Source organism: Musca autumnalis, unplaced genomic scaffold, assembly GCF_047663935.1.
Source record: "Musca autumnalis isolate F117 unplaced genomic scaffold, ASM4766393v1 scaffold_4, whole genome shotgun sequence".
NCBI classification, from domain to species: Eukaryota; Metazoa; Arthropoda; class Insecta; order Diptera; family Muscidae; genus Musca; species Musca autumnalis.
In genome coordinates this window covers 27051406-27069454 of record NW_027411977.1, presented here as the reverse complement: position 1 = coordinate 27069454, position 18049 = coordinate 27051406, and the positions used below count along the sequence as shown (strand labels likewise).

Sequence of the window (18049 nt, the reverse complement as noted above, 5' to 3'; positions counted from 1 at the left end):
GAAGTGTATGTGATGGAAAAGGAATGTGGAGAGAGTAGAGATCAAATGACAAGAAGGGATGGAGAAGAAATTAGTCAAACTGTTATAAGATCTAAAGGATCCCTCCCCATAATCATTAAGGGCTCTCGCAGTATTTTGATAAGACCGCACGTTCTATGGAAGTGAAGTAAGAAAGACATTTAATCCAATGGCCAGCAAACAGCCTATGCCTCTTGTTCATTAGACAAGGGGACTAACAGTGAAGGTACTCGATCGTTTCGGTTTATTCTTGGTCTTCTTGATCCCACAGCAATTCTGATCCCTGATTTGTTAAGTGAAAGTAAGGACGCTGTTCTACATCCTGAAATTATCGGTCAGTTTGAACACTATACTATGGGTGCCACCGTGGTGCAATGGTATGCACGCCCGCCTTGCACGCAGAAGGTCGGGGGTTTGATTCCTCGGCCAAGCAACATCAAACATTTTTCAACGGTGGCAAAATACCCCTCAGTAATGTTGGCGACATTTCCTGAGTATTTCAGCCTTGAAAAACTTCTCCACAAGTGGTGTCTTAAGACACGTCGTTCGGACTCGGCGATAAACAGTAGGTCCCATATCATTGAGCTAAATATGAATCGGGGTGCACTCATTGATATGAGAGAAGTCTCCCTTGTACCGTATGGGATGTTGTGGAACAATGTTTTTTTTTGACCACTATACCGTGCATCTAAGTTCGTCATGCCAGATCCTTTCAGTTTTTTCGCAGTATACCTTGTCGAGTTTGTCAAAGAAGAAGCAAAGCGGTAGTTTGACACAGTCCTCAACCAGTAGGTTGGAAGATTGAGAATCATCCCCGTCTTGCTAGCTCATCAGCAATCTTATTTCATCCAATATTGCAGTACCCTACTACAAGTTGTTGAGACAGATCTAAAATTTTGAACAGTTTTCGACTTCATGGCAAAAGATCCTTTTGCTCATTAAAAACCCTGGATATCTGCCTGAAAAACGCTGCAGTTATCGCTAAGTTCGAGCCATAGGTGATAATATATAGGCTTTTGATTATTAAGTATTCGATTAATGGTCCGAAATGACGTTTTACGATGTTCGGGTACTCGTCCTATGAGATAATTGAGAAAGACAAATAGTTGAAATTTGTGTGTGAGACAAAAAACCGAAAACACTTTGAGAAAAAATCTTTGCGCAAATTGGTATGACCGGATCGCAAGAGTCTACGCACCGACCAACTTCTGTCGGTACGACTTTCGGATGTTACATCCGATTTCGTTTCTGAACGGAATACCGGAGAGGAATGGGATCGATTTAGTGTTGAAATCGGATTAACAACATTGGTATTTTCGAAGGAAAATTGATTTACGATATTTTGCTCCGAATTAGGAACGAAATCCAACTTATTTTCAGTATTTGTGGATCAGAATGGTACCATTCCTTCCCTACTTTCGTAACGCATTCCAACATTGCTCCTGGTTCTAATGGCCAAAAACACACATTTGCAGATTATAACTTGCGCTAGTGTGAGTGGAAACGTAAACAATGCATCAACCTAACGAATGTGTTTATAGTGTATGCGTGTTTCGTATGCCCGCGGGCATAGGAAAGCCACCACTGTTCTAAGCCTTCGGCAAGACAACACAGCACAATAGTATGGACACCCCCTCGGAAAATTATATATCGTTGTATTCAGGATGCCAAGGGCTATCTACTGTAAAAATTTCAGACCGATCCGAGAGTTGCCCATAAACAACCTAAAGGTGTCAAAGTACGAAATTTATGAAACGTCAAGACCCATATCTCGGGGAAATTCCAGGAAAATTATATATCGTTGTATTCAGGATGCCAAGGGCTATCTACTGTAAACACTTCAGCCCGATCAGAGATGTGCCCCTAAACGACATTTAAGCCAAAACATCATTTAGAGTCGGCTCAGTAGTTCATTCTCTTGATTCAATTATTCAAAACATTGGGTATTTCAACTTCTTATATCGTATTATGTTAGGTTAGGTTTATCGATTCGTCGACGTTTTTATCATTCATCACATATTCATTATTCAAAGATCGACATTACGTCTCCTATGTTTATAATGAAAATTTATAAAAAATTCATAAAATGATTTATAGTTTCAGAAGTTGGTTTTGTGATTAGGGTCAATTAATCAATCTTAGAAGTACCCAAATTATTTCCCCAGAGTCAATTGTTGCCAGTAAGAAATAAACAGATGAGTATTATGATCACACTATAATTAATGCATCCTCCTCACTCGGAGACCAAAAAAAAACTCCATTGCGGTCATCCTGTCGGTAGAAAAGAAAAAAAAATAGAATGGAATAGTGGTATAAAAAAGAATGTTAGACAACTAGTAGTTAGGAAAGAGAAGATTGGACTTCAAAGAGGAAGTCGTTGGTTGATTGCAATTAGTTTTAAGCTTAGGCCCATAGGCATCTAAGACTTCTTGAGAAACGGAAAATGACTGCTGGGTCCATATTTGATGGGCATGAGACAGACGAGAATTCACAGTCGCCGAAGAGTCTGTGTTCAGTATTGATTAATATAGGACAATGACATAGAAGGTGCTCAATGGTGTATGTCTCGACCTCATCCTCAGATAACCTGCAGCAATCGGTATTGCTTTCATCCCACAAACAGGCTGACTTCCGAAACGTCAGTTGCTTTAAATTAAACTTGGGGTTCTTAGATCGAGTTCCCCATTACTGCAATTTCATGAAAGTACTCTACATCATTTTCACATGTAATTCGAATAATTTCAGTTGTAATACGAAATATTTTACTTGTAATTTGAGAATTCCAATTGAATTTCGAATTATTTCATTTGAAATTCGAATTATTTAATTTGTAATTTGAGAATTCCATTTGAAATTTGAATTTTTTCATTTGTAATTTTAATTTTTTTCATTTGTAATTCGAATTATTTAATTTTTCCACTTGTAATTTGAATATTTTTCATTTGAAATTTCAAATGAAAAACTTCGATTTACAAATAAAAAAATTCAAATTATAAATGGAAAAATTCGAATTACAAATGAAATAATTCGAATTACATATGAAAAAAAAAAATTCAAATTACAAATGAAATAATTCGAATTTCAAATGGAATTCTCAAATTACAAATGAAATAATTCGAAATTCAATTGGAATTCTCAAATTACAAGTGAAATGTTTCGAATTTTAAATGAAATAAACAAATTACAACTGAAATTCTTCGAATTACATATGAAAATGTTGTAGTATGGAACTCGATCTAAGAACCCCTAGTTTCATGCGTGACTACAAAGCAATTGACGTTTCGGAAGTCAGCCACAAGTTCTGCACCCCCCTTAAACAGACAACAGTAATTAATCAGTTTATATTACTTCCAAATATTAAGATTCTCTCAAAGGTCCGAACAGTTGCAACCTGAATCTCATTGTTGGATATATAACATCATCCTGTGACTAGAACCGATGCGTAGAGCTGTTCAGTTTCGACACGTATATCCAAAATGTCATCTGTTTTTAATTTGTTTTTTTTTTATATTTTTAATTATTCCAACTTACATAAAAAGAGACCTAAGTGTACATTAAAGTCATGTATGTAATTCGTATTTCAGTTTTAAATTTCAACACCAAAAATCTTAACGAAAATTAAAGGAATTTAAGCAAATGAATTAGCATTTTATTACTCTCACCAAGTGTTCGTCCAAAGGAAAAACAAAACAGAGGAAAAACAGAAACATAATCCAAAATAACTACAATTATTAATACTACTACCAAGATGTATAAATAATAAGAGTTTGTTAAGCTAAATAAAAGAAATTTAACAATATTTTTTTAATTCAATTAAATTAAAATTTTTGTGTAATCCCCGCCTTACTACTTAAATGTGTCTAAAATGAAACGAACTTCATAAGAAAAAAAATACTAAATATATATTGCAAAATTTCTAACAAAATCACACATGCATTCATAAATATTGTTTAGAAAGAATGAAAGAAAAATATTAAAAAACAATTATATAGTGGAATAAGAAGCAACTTTTTTTAAAGTACAAAATTACATTCACATTAAAAGAAGGAAAAAACACAAAAACAACAACATATAAAATAATGTTACTAGTAAGTTGTAAAAAAAAAACAAAACAATGAATAAGACTTTTTAAGGAAGACATCAAAGAAACATACACATACCCCCCTTACACAAATTAACCACACTGTTCTCTCTCACACTCCATCCTTTGCCATTTTAATTTTGCTTTAATAGTCTTTAAAAAAGACCAAAAGATATGCAATTCGAAGTATTACAAAAATGTGCTAAAAATGTTTGATTTATTTTAATTTAAATTATAACCAATAACAACAACAAATACACGCATAATAATTTATTCAAAGTCAACCAACAAAAAGAGGTTTCATTATAGTGTGGTCTGTAGCCCATTTGTCAAAGTTCTATGTTGGGTTATGCCAGAGTTAGAAAAAAGAATTCCCAAAAAAGTAAGCATAACCAAAATTTAGTTTTCTAAAGGTCTTAGGACTTCTATTTACGATTTAATGGGATCGATTTGGTTACTGCCATTGAAGGTTGTTCATTTCCAAGGACGGTAGTCATACAGTACATATTCTCTCTAATTCATAGATGAACACGGTAAGAGCATTTGTATGCTGAATCGTACGAAAAAAGTATAGGTGAGTGCTCATCTTGTTCATTTCTATTGATCTAGAAACTCTCATTTGTGCCTTTGGACTTCTTTCTCTTGATCATGAAAATCTTTTTTGGTCTACCTGGGCGAAAGGTGCCCAGATGATGACATTGCACGGACAACATTCTGTTGTGTTGATGCACCTCGTGTCGTAAGGGTTTTTTTTATCTAGTCCCCCAGTGCTGCCGCGAATGGACTTGAAGCCATTGTTCCTACTTCGCAGATAGATGTGGCATGCGCTGACTAATTGTATAAGCCATTAGTGTGACCCCTAGAACTTAGGGGAAGTTAGTGATCGGATGGTTCTTCTATCGACATCCTCAACTAGAATGGTATAGTTGGCCGTATCAAATGCTTTTGACATACATATCCATGCTACCATTACTGTTTTGTAACACGATCTGAACTGTCATATCCAGGCCGTCAAATATGGCAGAAGTCCCATACTCATTTTGCGATAGCGCCTTAACCTACTGCTGGTACTAATCTTACTGTACTTCAGATGCTTATGTTGGGCGACTAGTAAGAATTGATGTCTCGGAAATTTCTCTCTGCTATCCGAATATTAGAGGGATTGGCTAGTTCTTTAAAGCGTTGTTTACTGAATTTTTCGAAACATTGTCAATTTGCTTTCACATGGTTAAGGAACATACGGTGTTCAGTGACTATGATCTATTGATAGAGATCAGCATGGATATATCGTAACGCAGAAGCATAGGTTTGATAGGTTTGTTTGTTTAGTAAAATTCGTTGATGGTTTGAATTACTGTTTTATACCAACACTTACAGACAACTGGAAGAAGGCGAATGCTACGACGTTTTTGGTGTCATAGAACTTGTGTTGTACATAATTTCGAGTATGTCGTTGTGAAGGATACTGCAAGCTCACGCCTACTCTACTAAAAAAATAACATTAACTGCTTCCAGTTTAACGAATACTTTTTGCTGGGTAATGTCTTCTAAGCGTTACGAAATTATTTGCTCAAACAGTGAGTTTGTGAGTTATTTAAACTTAAAATTACATAATCGGTCATTAAGCTCGACTCCAACGAGAAATTAATAAAAAATGCATAGTTTATTAACTTTATTCTTCCATAACCGAGAATATTTAAGAAATCTACACCACTTATTTTCTCCCAAATTAGTACGTGAATTTTACGTCTACCTTAAAACACCATCAAGATGTGCCTCCCCCCTTTACGTTATTATGAATATTTGATTGCGCATAACACCGAAAATATAGCCTTAATTGGCCTAATATCCTCCTCTGTAATAAAGGGTGTTTTTTAAGCTAGATAGAACTTTAAATTGTAAAAAGTAACAAAAAAAATTAATTTTGATGAAACTTTTTTTTTTTATTTGTTTCAGTATACTCTGACAAATCATCATGAATAGACTCACGCTTGAACAACGCTACGAAATTATCCAAATTTACTTTGAAAATCAGTCGTCGATTCGCGCAACTTATAGACGACGCATTTTTGGCCTAACGCATTTGATGCGCATTTTTGGCTTAACGGGTTTGTTAATAAGCAAAATTGCCGCATATGGAGTGAGACCAATCCACAAGAGACCCTACAGACTCCATTACATCCAGAAAAATGCACCGTATGGTGCGGTTTTCACGCTGGTGGCATCATCGCCATTTATATCTGAATAGAAAAGTTTTTAGTTTAAACGTTTAGTTGGCAAGTACGTTGTCAATTTCTACTTCATTTTGAGGTTTTTCATTTTCTACCTCAGCAGATTGTCCAATTTCACTGTTATTATCATCCCATGTCTCTTCAATTCCGTAGATCGCACCTGCAGGATTTGAAACCATATTAATTTGCAGTAAGTCTGCTACCGCTTGCTTCATCGACGACAAAGATATTTCTTGTGATGGTCCACCTCCTGTAGCTGTAATGTTCTTATTTTAAGAATTTTTTTTCTTTTGTTTGGATTTAAAATGAGTCCATACTCTGTTCCATTCATCTGGTGTACGCACACAACTATTTAATTGCTCCACAACATCCTTCCACACCTCATCAAAAGTGGCTTTAGTTTCGCCAAAAAGTCTGACTCCACGAGCTAAGTTTCGGTGGGCTTCCATTTTTTCAAGCAGCATTTCAAATTGCTGTTTTGTAGTAATTTTTGCCAATATAACTACTGAAAAACCAAAAAACCACGTATATAATATTAAATAAATTCACTTAAAATAAATGAAAATGTGATCTACGTTTCATTTTTTCGTTTTTATTCGTTTGCAAAAATGCGCGGCGACAGCTAATTTGTTGTCGCCGGAAAATGAACTTTATGGCGACAGAATTTGACGTCGTCGGGCGACTTTTGCCATACGTAATGGAAAAATTGCAACTGGCAACGCGACACGACTCGCGTGGCAATACGGAATCGACCCATAAATATTATCCGACTATCACCAAAGTCAATAGGCTTCTTCTCAGTGGGGCCCCATCTACCCCCAAGATTTCGTCACTATCCGATCAAAATTCCAACTTGTAGCGTGATTACAAAAAATTGGGTATATTACTGAATTTTGCAATATCTCGGTTTGCTCACTTACGCCAACATACTTTGCATCAATATAAACGAGATCTTTTCTTCTTCCATTGACGGGTATTCCTTTTGGAATACTCCAACCAGAAGCGGAGATATTCGCATAAGGAAAAAACGTTGACTTTTCTCCACATAAGCTTTTCGCTTATTCCGATTCCTGAATATTATCGGACCATCACCAAACTAAATAGGCTTCTTCCTCTTTGGGACCCGCATCAACTCCCAAATGAAATGACGATCCGATCAAAATTGCGTGATTACAAACAAATCGGAAAATGGGATGCATTACCGACTGTTGCGATATCTCTGTTGTTTGAGCAGCTACGACAACCTAATTTACATCGTTGTAAAGGTGATATTTTCTACTTTTCTTGCCAGGTTTTGCTTTAGATATACCTCTTAAAGAAACAGAGATATTGGCTTTGAAATAAAACGTTGACGATCCGATGAAAAATTGCGACCTGTAGCGTGATTACAAAAAAAATCGGAAAATGGGATGCATTATCAACTATTGCCATATACACATAGCCCAGAAAGTCTGCGTTCACCTTACTACTTTTCAAAAACGATGCTAAAACTTTAATAATTAGGTAAATGAGATCAGTTTTTCTTTTATAAATATGTTATTGGCACTCTTTACTACCAGAATAAAAAGAAAAATTCAGAAAATATATTAAGTCTGTCTGGTTACTTTCCCAGCAAGAATTGTCCAGCAAGAACTTTCTCAGAGAGTAAAGGGGTTTTTATTCTCTTTTGCTAGAAAATTGTAAAAAGTAAACAGACACCTTCCCAGCAAAAACCAGCAAGCAATCAGCTGACTTCCCAAAACAGAACAATTTGTCGGCCAACAAAGGAAGCAAACACGTTGTATTTTATTAAAAATAAAAAAGAAAATGAAACAAAAAAGTATTTTTCCACTTTACAAATTTGTTCTCCATAAAACAATACAATTAGACTATGTTATTTCCACAATAAAATTGTTTTTAATGTTCACAAACATAAATCAACAAAAAACTAAAAACGGCTGATTGATTGCTTTCAGGAAGAAGAAGAGCTTGCAAGTGCTTGCTAGAAGAAATTTGTCCAGCAAGAATTTGCAAGCTCTCAGTGAAAGAACTGTCAAAACGTCTCTCTCGAATCGCTCTCTTTTGCTGGTTTTTTGTGTTAACAGACGACTTCCAGCAACAATTGGTACAAATTGTTACAAATTTTAGGGTAACCAGACACAGCTATTATTATTACGAAGATAACGATAAAAAAGTGTTACAACTGCTAAATTAGAGCCCCAAAAAGTCTGCGTTCATTTTGTATGTTGCAATAATACCGTTAGTTTTTGTTGCATTTTTTTGCAGTTTTCTCCCATTATTAATCAATATTGTCACAACTGGTCATTCTGTGAGGTCGTTTGCACACTTAACTTAAAAAAGTAAAGTTTTTCAAGAATGGAAAACAAGGGCAAAGAAATTGGCATCGATAAAAGGAAAATTCTAGGTAAATGATGGAAAAAGCTATCGAAATATTGGCGAAGCTTTAGGTAGAACATATTAGTCTATACATAGAGTGATAATTAACTATAAACAAATCGGAATTTTTAAGACAAAGTCCAGATCTGGACGGTCAAAGCTCAGTTTTGGACGGTCAAATATATTACACTGTGCAACATTTTTGAGCCAAACGCGTGCAAACAACTTCTGTCCAGAATTTTATGAAAGTAGAGGACCAATAGGAAAAAACCATATTTGGGTTTTGTTTTCTTAGATCGGGCACGGTTTTTATGGCCTCATCTAAACATTGTTAAAAATTGAATTTTTGAAACAAATCGGGGCTGTATCTCTGAAACCAGTACGAATCTTGTTTTGACATCTGCATCAAACTTGTAGATAAGAGCAAGAAGGAAATATTTGGAGGAATAGTGAACTCGAAAAACTGCATTTATTGCCTCAAATTTTATAATATTTCTAAAAATTCTATAATTTGTGTATATTTCGCAGCGTATCTCCCAAAATGTTAAATTCTTCTTAATGTTACCTTTTAGGAAAATGTTCCCTGGAATGTAATACACAACTCTTCAGAACATTATATTGTTGCAAAATGCCTCTATCGCACTGTGGGTGAAATCCAAATCTAGCGGGGAAAAATTAATAACTTTTAAATTAGTTAAGATAGACTATTGAAATTTTGATCATATGTTTTTTATGACCGTAGGCCCCATGTTATGGAATATGGTCTATATTGGCCCACATTTTGGAGTAGATCCCATATAGCGGTACCGCCCGATTTTCGGCGTTTTGAATAACTTTGCTAAATTTTCTGGCCGAATCAACTGTATTTTGACATTTCGGATTCCCTGAGGTCAAAAAACTTCTCCACTAAAATTGGTGACATAGATCCACATTTTGGTTTAGCCTCCATATATAGGTATTGTCCGATTTTACTTATTTTAAAGTTTTTAACAAATTTTTCTGACCGACTTAGCTGTATTTTGGCATTTAGGGTAACCAGTGGCCAAAAAAACTTCTCCCAAAAAAAGTGGAGGCATAGCTTCACGTTTTGGTATAGGTTCCATGTAATGATATCCAAACTAAACGACTTTTTTACTTCAAAATAAAATGGCGATAAAATGAAGAGTTGCAAATAGTAGCAGTCGGAATTTTCGGAGTAATTACCTCGGAGTATGTATTTTAAGAAAAACAATATTCGGAAGTGATCCCCGGTTATCCCCGGTTAGTTGTACTTTATATAAGATACTTAAAGTCGAAAAGTTTTGTCTTTATAATTAAAGATTATTCTTATGAATATTTACAACAGTAAATAATTAAGCAATCACTTTCTTTTTAAAGCAGCACATCCAAACTGTTGGAAAAAATTCAATTATGCACTTTTTACTTTTAATTTTTCCCACAATTTTTGACGATCAAAAAAAATACCAAAAAAGTCGATTTAGCAATCACGAATAAAAACTCCAAATGTATGTACCGCTATAACAGCCAACTACAATAAAATACAAATTTGTTTATTGTTTTCGGGAGCCGCAAGATGTTTAGAACAGGACGCCATTAATTATTTCCATATAACATAAGGCCAGTTTTCGGGCTTTTGCTCCGCTAGATTTGAATTTCGCCCACAGTGTATCGCCTTGTTTATAGCAAATTTTTCAACAACAATTCGGTAAATATTTCAATGATTCATTGAAATCCCCAACATGAGAATAAACAGCCTGTGTGAACATTGGTTGAAATAAGTTTTGTAAAAGGTATATTATGAAATAACCCTAAAACAACGTGAAATAACAATTTTAGAGTTTCAGAATGTTCTGAAGAATTGATGGTCACATTATTTGGAAAATTTTTAGAATGGTTACTTGTTTCAACTTCCAACAGTTTAGTTGTTACTGACCAGAATTTCAGAAATTATGTAAACTTTCTATAATTAAACGAGTTTGATGCGCTAGATGCAGCTTTTCCTAGTTCATATGTTTGACACATAAGTTCTACTACTTTAGGGCTGCAATATTGCTGAAAACTGCAAAGCAAAATTCTTATTAGTTTCGAAGATAAAGGTCCGATCACTGGAAAAAATGGTAATTTTAGGTCGGTTTAGATGAGGCCATAAAATCTAAACCCGATCTAAGAACACAAAACACAATTAAGGTTTTTGTAGTCTCAATATGTACTTTCAGAAAATGCCCATTAGAAGTTGTTTGCATTTCCAGTGTTGCACAGTGTTATCAGAACGGGAGGAGCGTAACATAACTAATATAGTTAAAACAAACAGTCCGATAATTACTTCGAAAATTGTTGAAAATGTGAAAGTGGCATCCAAAAAAAGTATTTGTGCGCAAACCGCCAGAAAAATAGTGCATAAAACTCGGTATAGTCGCACGGCGAAAGCTGTACATATCACTAGTGAACAGGCAGAAGCATATTGAATTTGCTAATGAATACATAAACAATCCTCCAGTATTCCGGAATCAAGTCATATTTTCGGACGAAAGCATGTTCTATATGTTTGCAATGAAAGGACTTCAAACTGTTTGAAGAAAACTCGAACAGCGCTTGAAAAACAAAATCTTGGTTTACACTGTAAAAAATGACGAGGGTGCTGTTTTGGTTTGGGGGTGTGTAGCAGCATCTGGAGTGGGCCAACTTGTATTTATTGAATCGACAATGGACAAGTATGGTTTCCTAAACATCACGAAGCGCAATTTGAACCAAAATGCAGAAGAACTTGGCTTGGCTACGAAATTTTGGTTGCAACAGCATAACGTTTCAAAGCATACTGCTGAGATTGTGAGGTTTTGACTCCTATATAATGCCCACATCTGGGTTTTGGTGTAAAAATTCCGGTTTGTCTATAGTTAATTATCACTTTATGTGTAGACTAATATGTTCTACCTACAGTTTCGCCAATATTTCGATAGCTTTTCCATAATTTACCTAGAATTTTCCTTTTATCGATGCCAATTTCTTTGCCCTTGTCTTCCATTCTTGAAATAACTTACTTTTTTAAATTAAGTGTGCAAGCGATCTCATTCCAGTTGTGACAATATTGATTAAAAATGGGAGAAAACTGCAAAAAATGCAACAAAAACTAACGGTATTATTGCAACATACAAAATGAACGCAGACTTTTTGGGGCTCTAATTTAGCAGTTGTAACACTTTTTTACCGTTATCTTCGTAATAATAATATATTTTCTGGAATTTTTCTTTTTATTCTGGTAGTAAAGAGTGCCAATAACATATTTATGAAAGAAAAACTTATCTCATTTACCTATTTATTAAAGTTTTAGCATCGTTTTTGAAAAGTAGTAAGGTGAACGCAGACTTTCTGGGCTATGTGTATCTGCTATTTGACCACCTACAACAGCCTACTTTACATAGTTGTAAAGGTGATATTTTCTACTTTCCTAGCTAGGTTTTGCTTTTGATATACCTCTTTAAGAAACAGAGATGAAATAAAATGTTGTTGACTTTTCTCCAAATAAGTGTTTGCCCATTCCGACCCCTAAATATTATCCGACCATCACCAAAATCAATAGGCTTCTTCAACTGTGAGACCCCCATTAACTCTCAAATTTTCGCGACGATCCGATAAAAATTGCCACCTGTAGCATGAATTCCAAAAAAATGGAAAAATGGGATGTATTACCGACTATTGCGATATCGATCAACCAAACCTGTGATATTCGCCAATATAACTAAAATCGCAAAAATGAAAATTGGGGTTTTATTTGCTACTATTGTGATATCTTCGTTGTTTGATCACCTACTTTACATCATTAGAAAGGTGATATTTTCTACTTTCATTGTCAGGTTTTGCTTTTGGTATACCCCATATAGAAGTTGAGATATTCGCTTTGGAAAAAAACTTTGTCTTTTTATCCACCTAAGTTTTTGGCCCTTTCCGACCCCTAAATATTGTCCGACCATCACCAAAATCATAACTTTTCGACCAATATAAAGTTAGTCGAAAAGTTATCTAGAGATTAACCACTCTGAAAACAGAAACATGTACCTTCTGCAAAGTATTTGTGTTTGTCGAAAAAATAAGGCACAAATGTATAAATAATTCGCACTTGCTTTTTCTTAATATTCTTCGTATAAATGCAGCATCCAGTTATATAATATAGTGTTGATGGACTGAACATATTCGTACATATTACTCATATTATTCTGGAATTAAAAAGGAACACAAAGGAAATATACAAATTTGCCTCTTCTTCTCTCTAACAAAAAACAGAGAGACAAAGAGAGGGAGAGAGAGAATATGAAAAGTCAAAAATAAAAAACACACAGAAACAAAAATTGTTTTTATACCCTCCACCATAGGATGGGGGTATATTAAGTTTGTCACTACGTTTGTAACTACTCGAAATAATCATTGTAGACCCCACAAAGTATATATATTCTTGATCAGCGTGCAATTCTACATCGATATAGCCATGTCCGTCCGTCTGTCCGTCTGTGGAAATCACTCTAGCGTCCGAACGGATTGACGTAGGTTGATGAAATTTTGGGAAAATATGTTATTTTTACGTAGGATTTTTGGTATTGAAAGCGGGCTATGTAGGTCCACGCTTTCATATAGCCCCCATACAAAATGACGCGTGACGCGTCGTCGTTTTAAGGAATTTTTAAGATATTTGGCCCATTTTACCACCGAATTGGTTGTAATTTGGTACTTTGTGTCTCCAGAGGCCAAAAAATATTCCTACCAAAGTTGGGTTATATAGGTCCACGTTTTGGTATAGCCCCCATACAAGGCCCCATATAAAGTACGCGCCATTTTAATATATTTTGAATGTATTAGACCCATTTGACCGCAGAATTGGTTGTAATTTGGTATTTTGTGTCTTCAGAGGCCAAAAAATATTCCTACCGAAGTTGGGTTATATAGGTCCACGTTTTGGTATAGCCCCCACATAAGGCCCATTATAAAGTACGCGTCATTTGAATATATTTTGAATGTATTAGACCCATTTGACCGAAGAATCGGTTGTAACTTTGTATTTTGTGTTTCCAGAGGCTAAGAAACATTTCTACCATAAAATGTTTATATAGGTCCACGTGTTGATATAGCCCCCCATAATACAATATCTCCCGATTTTCGATATTTTGAACGTTTTAGCCTCATTATCACACCCAGATGGCTGAAATTTGATATTTAGTCTTCTTTAGGCGTATAAAACTTTCCCCCAGAAATTTTTAGGTATAGGTCCACGTCGTCATATAGCCCCCATAGAACGGTACCTTCCGCATTTCGGTATTTTGAAGGTTGTGGCCACCATAATCCACCGAAATGGCTGAAATTTGTGGTGGAGGGTATAAAAAGTTCGGCACGACCGAACTTAACGCCTTTCTTACTTGTTTTTTCACATTATGTTTTAAACTGACTAAAAATAGGCAAAAAAAAGTTTATTATCAGTCGAAAAGTTATCTGGCGTTGGATAATACTGACTACTCAAACGCTCATCGCCTTGTAAAATTAGTCAGTTGGCATAAGGAAAAATTATCGATAAAATGCCACTTATGTTTAAAAAAAAGCTAGCTTAATGTGAGCTTTAAATCGGCCACAGTCCCTACAGGGTAACTTTAGAGTTCAAGCGGCATTACATACATTCACAAGTCAATTTTTTTAATATATTCAATTCAATGTTTTGTCAAGTTAGGCTTTATATTGTTCGATCAGACAAAAATAGTGTGGCTGACTTCCGAAACCTCTGTTGGTTTGTAAATGTAAAGCAGTCATAGAAAATTAATGCGAATCCACTGTATTCCAAACGTCACTGGTGCTCATTTGAAACTCAGAATAAACTCAAAGAAAGCATCAGATAGAAAACTGATGCATTAGGTAGATTTTGCAACGGCGTACATCATGGTCGAGTATTCCTAAAACTTCAAAACAATATACACAAATTGTGTATGTGTGTGTGGTGTTTGAATAATATGTCAAACAATTTTAAAAACAATCGAATTCAATGATTTTTTAAATTATTTTTGGGACATTTGTATGGAAATAATTCGTCAGGTTATCATTGCAACAAACATTTTATCATATCCACAACTTGATTATGCGGATTTTTTCGCGATTTTTATAAAATGCTCAAAATTGGTGTTGTAAACAAACCCACTTGTTGCTTAATTTTGAAGTTTTAGGAATTCAGGAAAAACAAGGGTTCTATAGATTTTTTTCATTTAAATCTACCTCTTTACTTATACCATGGCGTACATTTTAAAATACTTTTACAAAGCACAAACAATAGGTCTGTACGATAACTTCGCAAGTAGAAAGTAACACGTTCTCAGTAACTTCTCTCCACTTATTTTACTCTCTCGAAACTAAAAATTTGCAGAATGTTATCGAACAACAATTTGCAAAAACTTGCAAGAAGTCAGCTGATTTGACAAACAAGAAGTTTGGCTGATATGATTTAATTTATCAATCGAAGATTGTTTACGAAAATTTTTTGATTATCCGTTGATACAAAAATAATTATCTTTCCATATCATAAATTAACGGCTGGCCGTCCACATAGTGTTCCTCCTACTCCATGGGTGCGCCGCTTTTTGCTGGGATTTGATACCTTACAAATAAAAAAATCATCACAAACTACAAAATAAGTTATTTTACAAAATAAGTCGTTTTCCAAAATTTATTTAGTCATCTCTTCTATTTTTAAATCTTGTAATTATTTTAATAACCAAATTTTTGTTTGTTTTTGCCAAAAATTGCAAAGTCCGCCACAAAACATTCGAATTTAAATCAGCTGATCAAACTTGCAAATTCTTACAAGAAAAATTTAGCTTGCAAAAACTTGTAAGTTCTCAGTAACAAAAGTCTCCAAAACTCTCTCACAATTCTCTCCAAATTAGCTCTCTTTTACTTTACAAGTTTGTTATCGAACAGCATTTTGTAAAAGTTGTTACAAATTTGTACAAACTTTTGGGTTATCGTACAGACCTAATAACTGAAATAATGCAGTTTTATGACGTTTCTGAAGTCAGCCCGTTTCGTCATCTCACGACACAAATTTTAAACCTACACATTTTTAAATTAGAACATTGCCCTTTTTCCGACAATTTGGAGTCGATCGAGTCATGTCCGTTCGTCTATCTGAGTAGCTGGTTGTAACTCTCAATGGGAGTATCCGATATTCTAACAATTGAATGGGTTTTTATGTATTTTTCTGGTTTTCTTCGCAAAGTCCCGGTCCACACTAGCGTGAATTTCATTAAAAAATTCCATGAAATTAGGCGTTCTTAAATCGAATTCCCCACTACAGCAATTTTATGATTTTACTCTACTATGGAAGTCGATCTAGAGAAGCATAATTTTATGCAAAATTTTCAATGAAATCACCATGGCAGAACTACCAGGTAGTGGTATCACACCAGCTGATCGAATATGAAAAGTCAAATCCCTTTATAAAAAAATTATTTTTGTTGTAATTTCCCCAACAACATAAAGAAAGTTTTGACATAACATATTCAAATTGGGTGTGCGTTCAAAAATACAAAAACAAAATACATGTATTTCAAATTGAAATACATGTATTTTGTTTTTGTTTTTTTTTGAACGCACACGCAACACGCAGAGTTATAGGTTTCGTCCTTAATAATTGATTTCTTTAAGTCCCGATTTACATTAAACGATTTTCCTTGCGGCAATTTTTCTCGTTATCTTTTAAACTTGCTTCTTGCGTTTATACAAAGTCCCAATTTACATTAGGCGAGTTTACTTGCGGCAATTGTCAGTTTGATGGAGAGAGAGGTGAGGTATATGGTAACCCTTTGTCTCCCAACACCCACTCTCACCCACAAACTGACAATTGCCGCAAGTAAACTCGCCTAATGTAAATTGGGACAAACAATTCTGTTTCGGCAAGTTTTGTTTTCAAAACATTGGAAATAATGTCAAAAACGAAAAATATAAAAGGAATTGCTTGAAAATTGCCGGTACGAGCAATTTTTTTCCACTTCCATGCCCCCCATGGTACAAATACACAGGTAGCCGCATCGGCAATTGTTGGTAACATAAGATGTCAAAATTTGGCATCAATTCAATGCCATTGACACATTTGCTCTGTTCCAGAACCTGCAAGAAGCTACTATTTTTTACTACGATAACATTTTTTCCTTTATGTTATCGGAAAAAATAGTAAAAATTAGTAGATTCTTGCAGTTCTGGAACAAACCAATTATGTTACCATCAGCTGGGCTGATAATGCTACCTTCTTATTGTATTATGCATGTCCCTTACGTGTCTCTCCTACAAACTGAGACTTGCCGCAAGTAAACTCGCCTAATGTAAATTGGGACAAATTGAGAAATAATGGAAATTTCGATTTTTTATATAAAGCCTTTACCTAATTAACTGCGTGTTGCGTGTGCGTTCAAAAATACAAAAACAAAATACATGTATTTCAAATTGAAAACAAAAACAAATACATGTATTTTGTTTTTGTATTTTTGAACGCACACGCAACACGCAGTTAATTAGGTAAAGGCTTTAAATGTTAAAAATGTATTAAATTAAATTCGATTTCCTTAAGGGGTTATGGCCACTTATTAAGCACGAAAAATACGTTTTTTCATGCATTTTTTTACAAGAAATCTACCACTTTTTTAGAATATTTTGTTTTCATCTGATAGATCACACCTTGAGTTACCTTCGGATTTTTTTGGTGAAAAATATTGCATAGTGTTCTGGCAAATGACCGACTACGAAACACAGTTTTTACTAAAGCAGTTTGCGGTGCCCATTAAAGCTCGAAAACGAATAAACCTATAAGCATATGCTTTTGTGGGACTATTAAGAATCTAATAATCTTGTACTTAAGAGAAACGGAATTAAAAATATCTATTTTTAATAAAATTGTGAACTGTCAAAATCAAAATTTCGATTTTAATTAAAAAAATAATAGGTGTGTACGATAACCCAATAATTTGTACAAATTCGTACAAATTTTTACTGGATGCTGTTCGATAACAAAATTATCCAGCAAAAGAGAGCGAGTTTGGAGAGATTTTTGGAGAGTTTTGTGACTGAGAACTTGCAAATTTTTGCTGGGAAAATTTGTCCCGCAAAAATTTGCAAGTCTGATCAGCTGACTTTTAATCACATGTTCAATGTAAACAAATCGAAATGTTAACATTTTTGACCAAGAAAATTTCACAATTGCACATATTTTTAGATTCTAAAGCGTTGTGGATAGGATTAAAGCATTAAATAAGTAAAGTGCAATTTTAAAATTTATGTTTTTGTTCCGTTTGGTTTAAAATATCAAAAGAAACAAAAACAAATT

At 34.5% G+C, this 18049-nt stretch overlaps 1 protein-coding gene across 1 annotated transcript in view; it reads left to right on the top strand.

Moving 5' to 3' along the window:
- Nucleotides 1-3130: 3130 nt before the first annotated feature.
- Cpr65Ay (Cuticular protein 65Ay) overlaps nucleotides 3131-18049 on the top strand; it is a 111654-nt gene continuing 96735 nt past the window's right edge. The window contains exon 1 of the mRNA XM_073985504.1: nucleotides 3131-4106. Coding sequence (XP_073841605.1) covers nucleotides 4098-4106 — 9 coding nt within the window. The 5' untranslated portion in view covers nucleotides 3131-4097. The remainder of the gene's footprint in view (nucleotides 4107-18049) is intronic.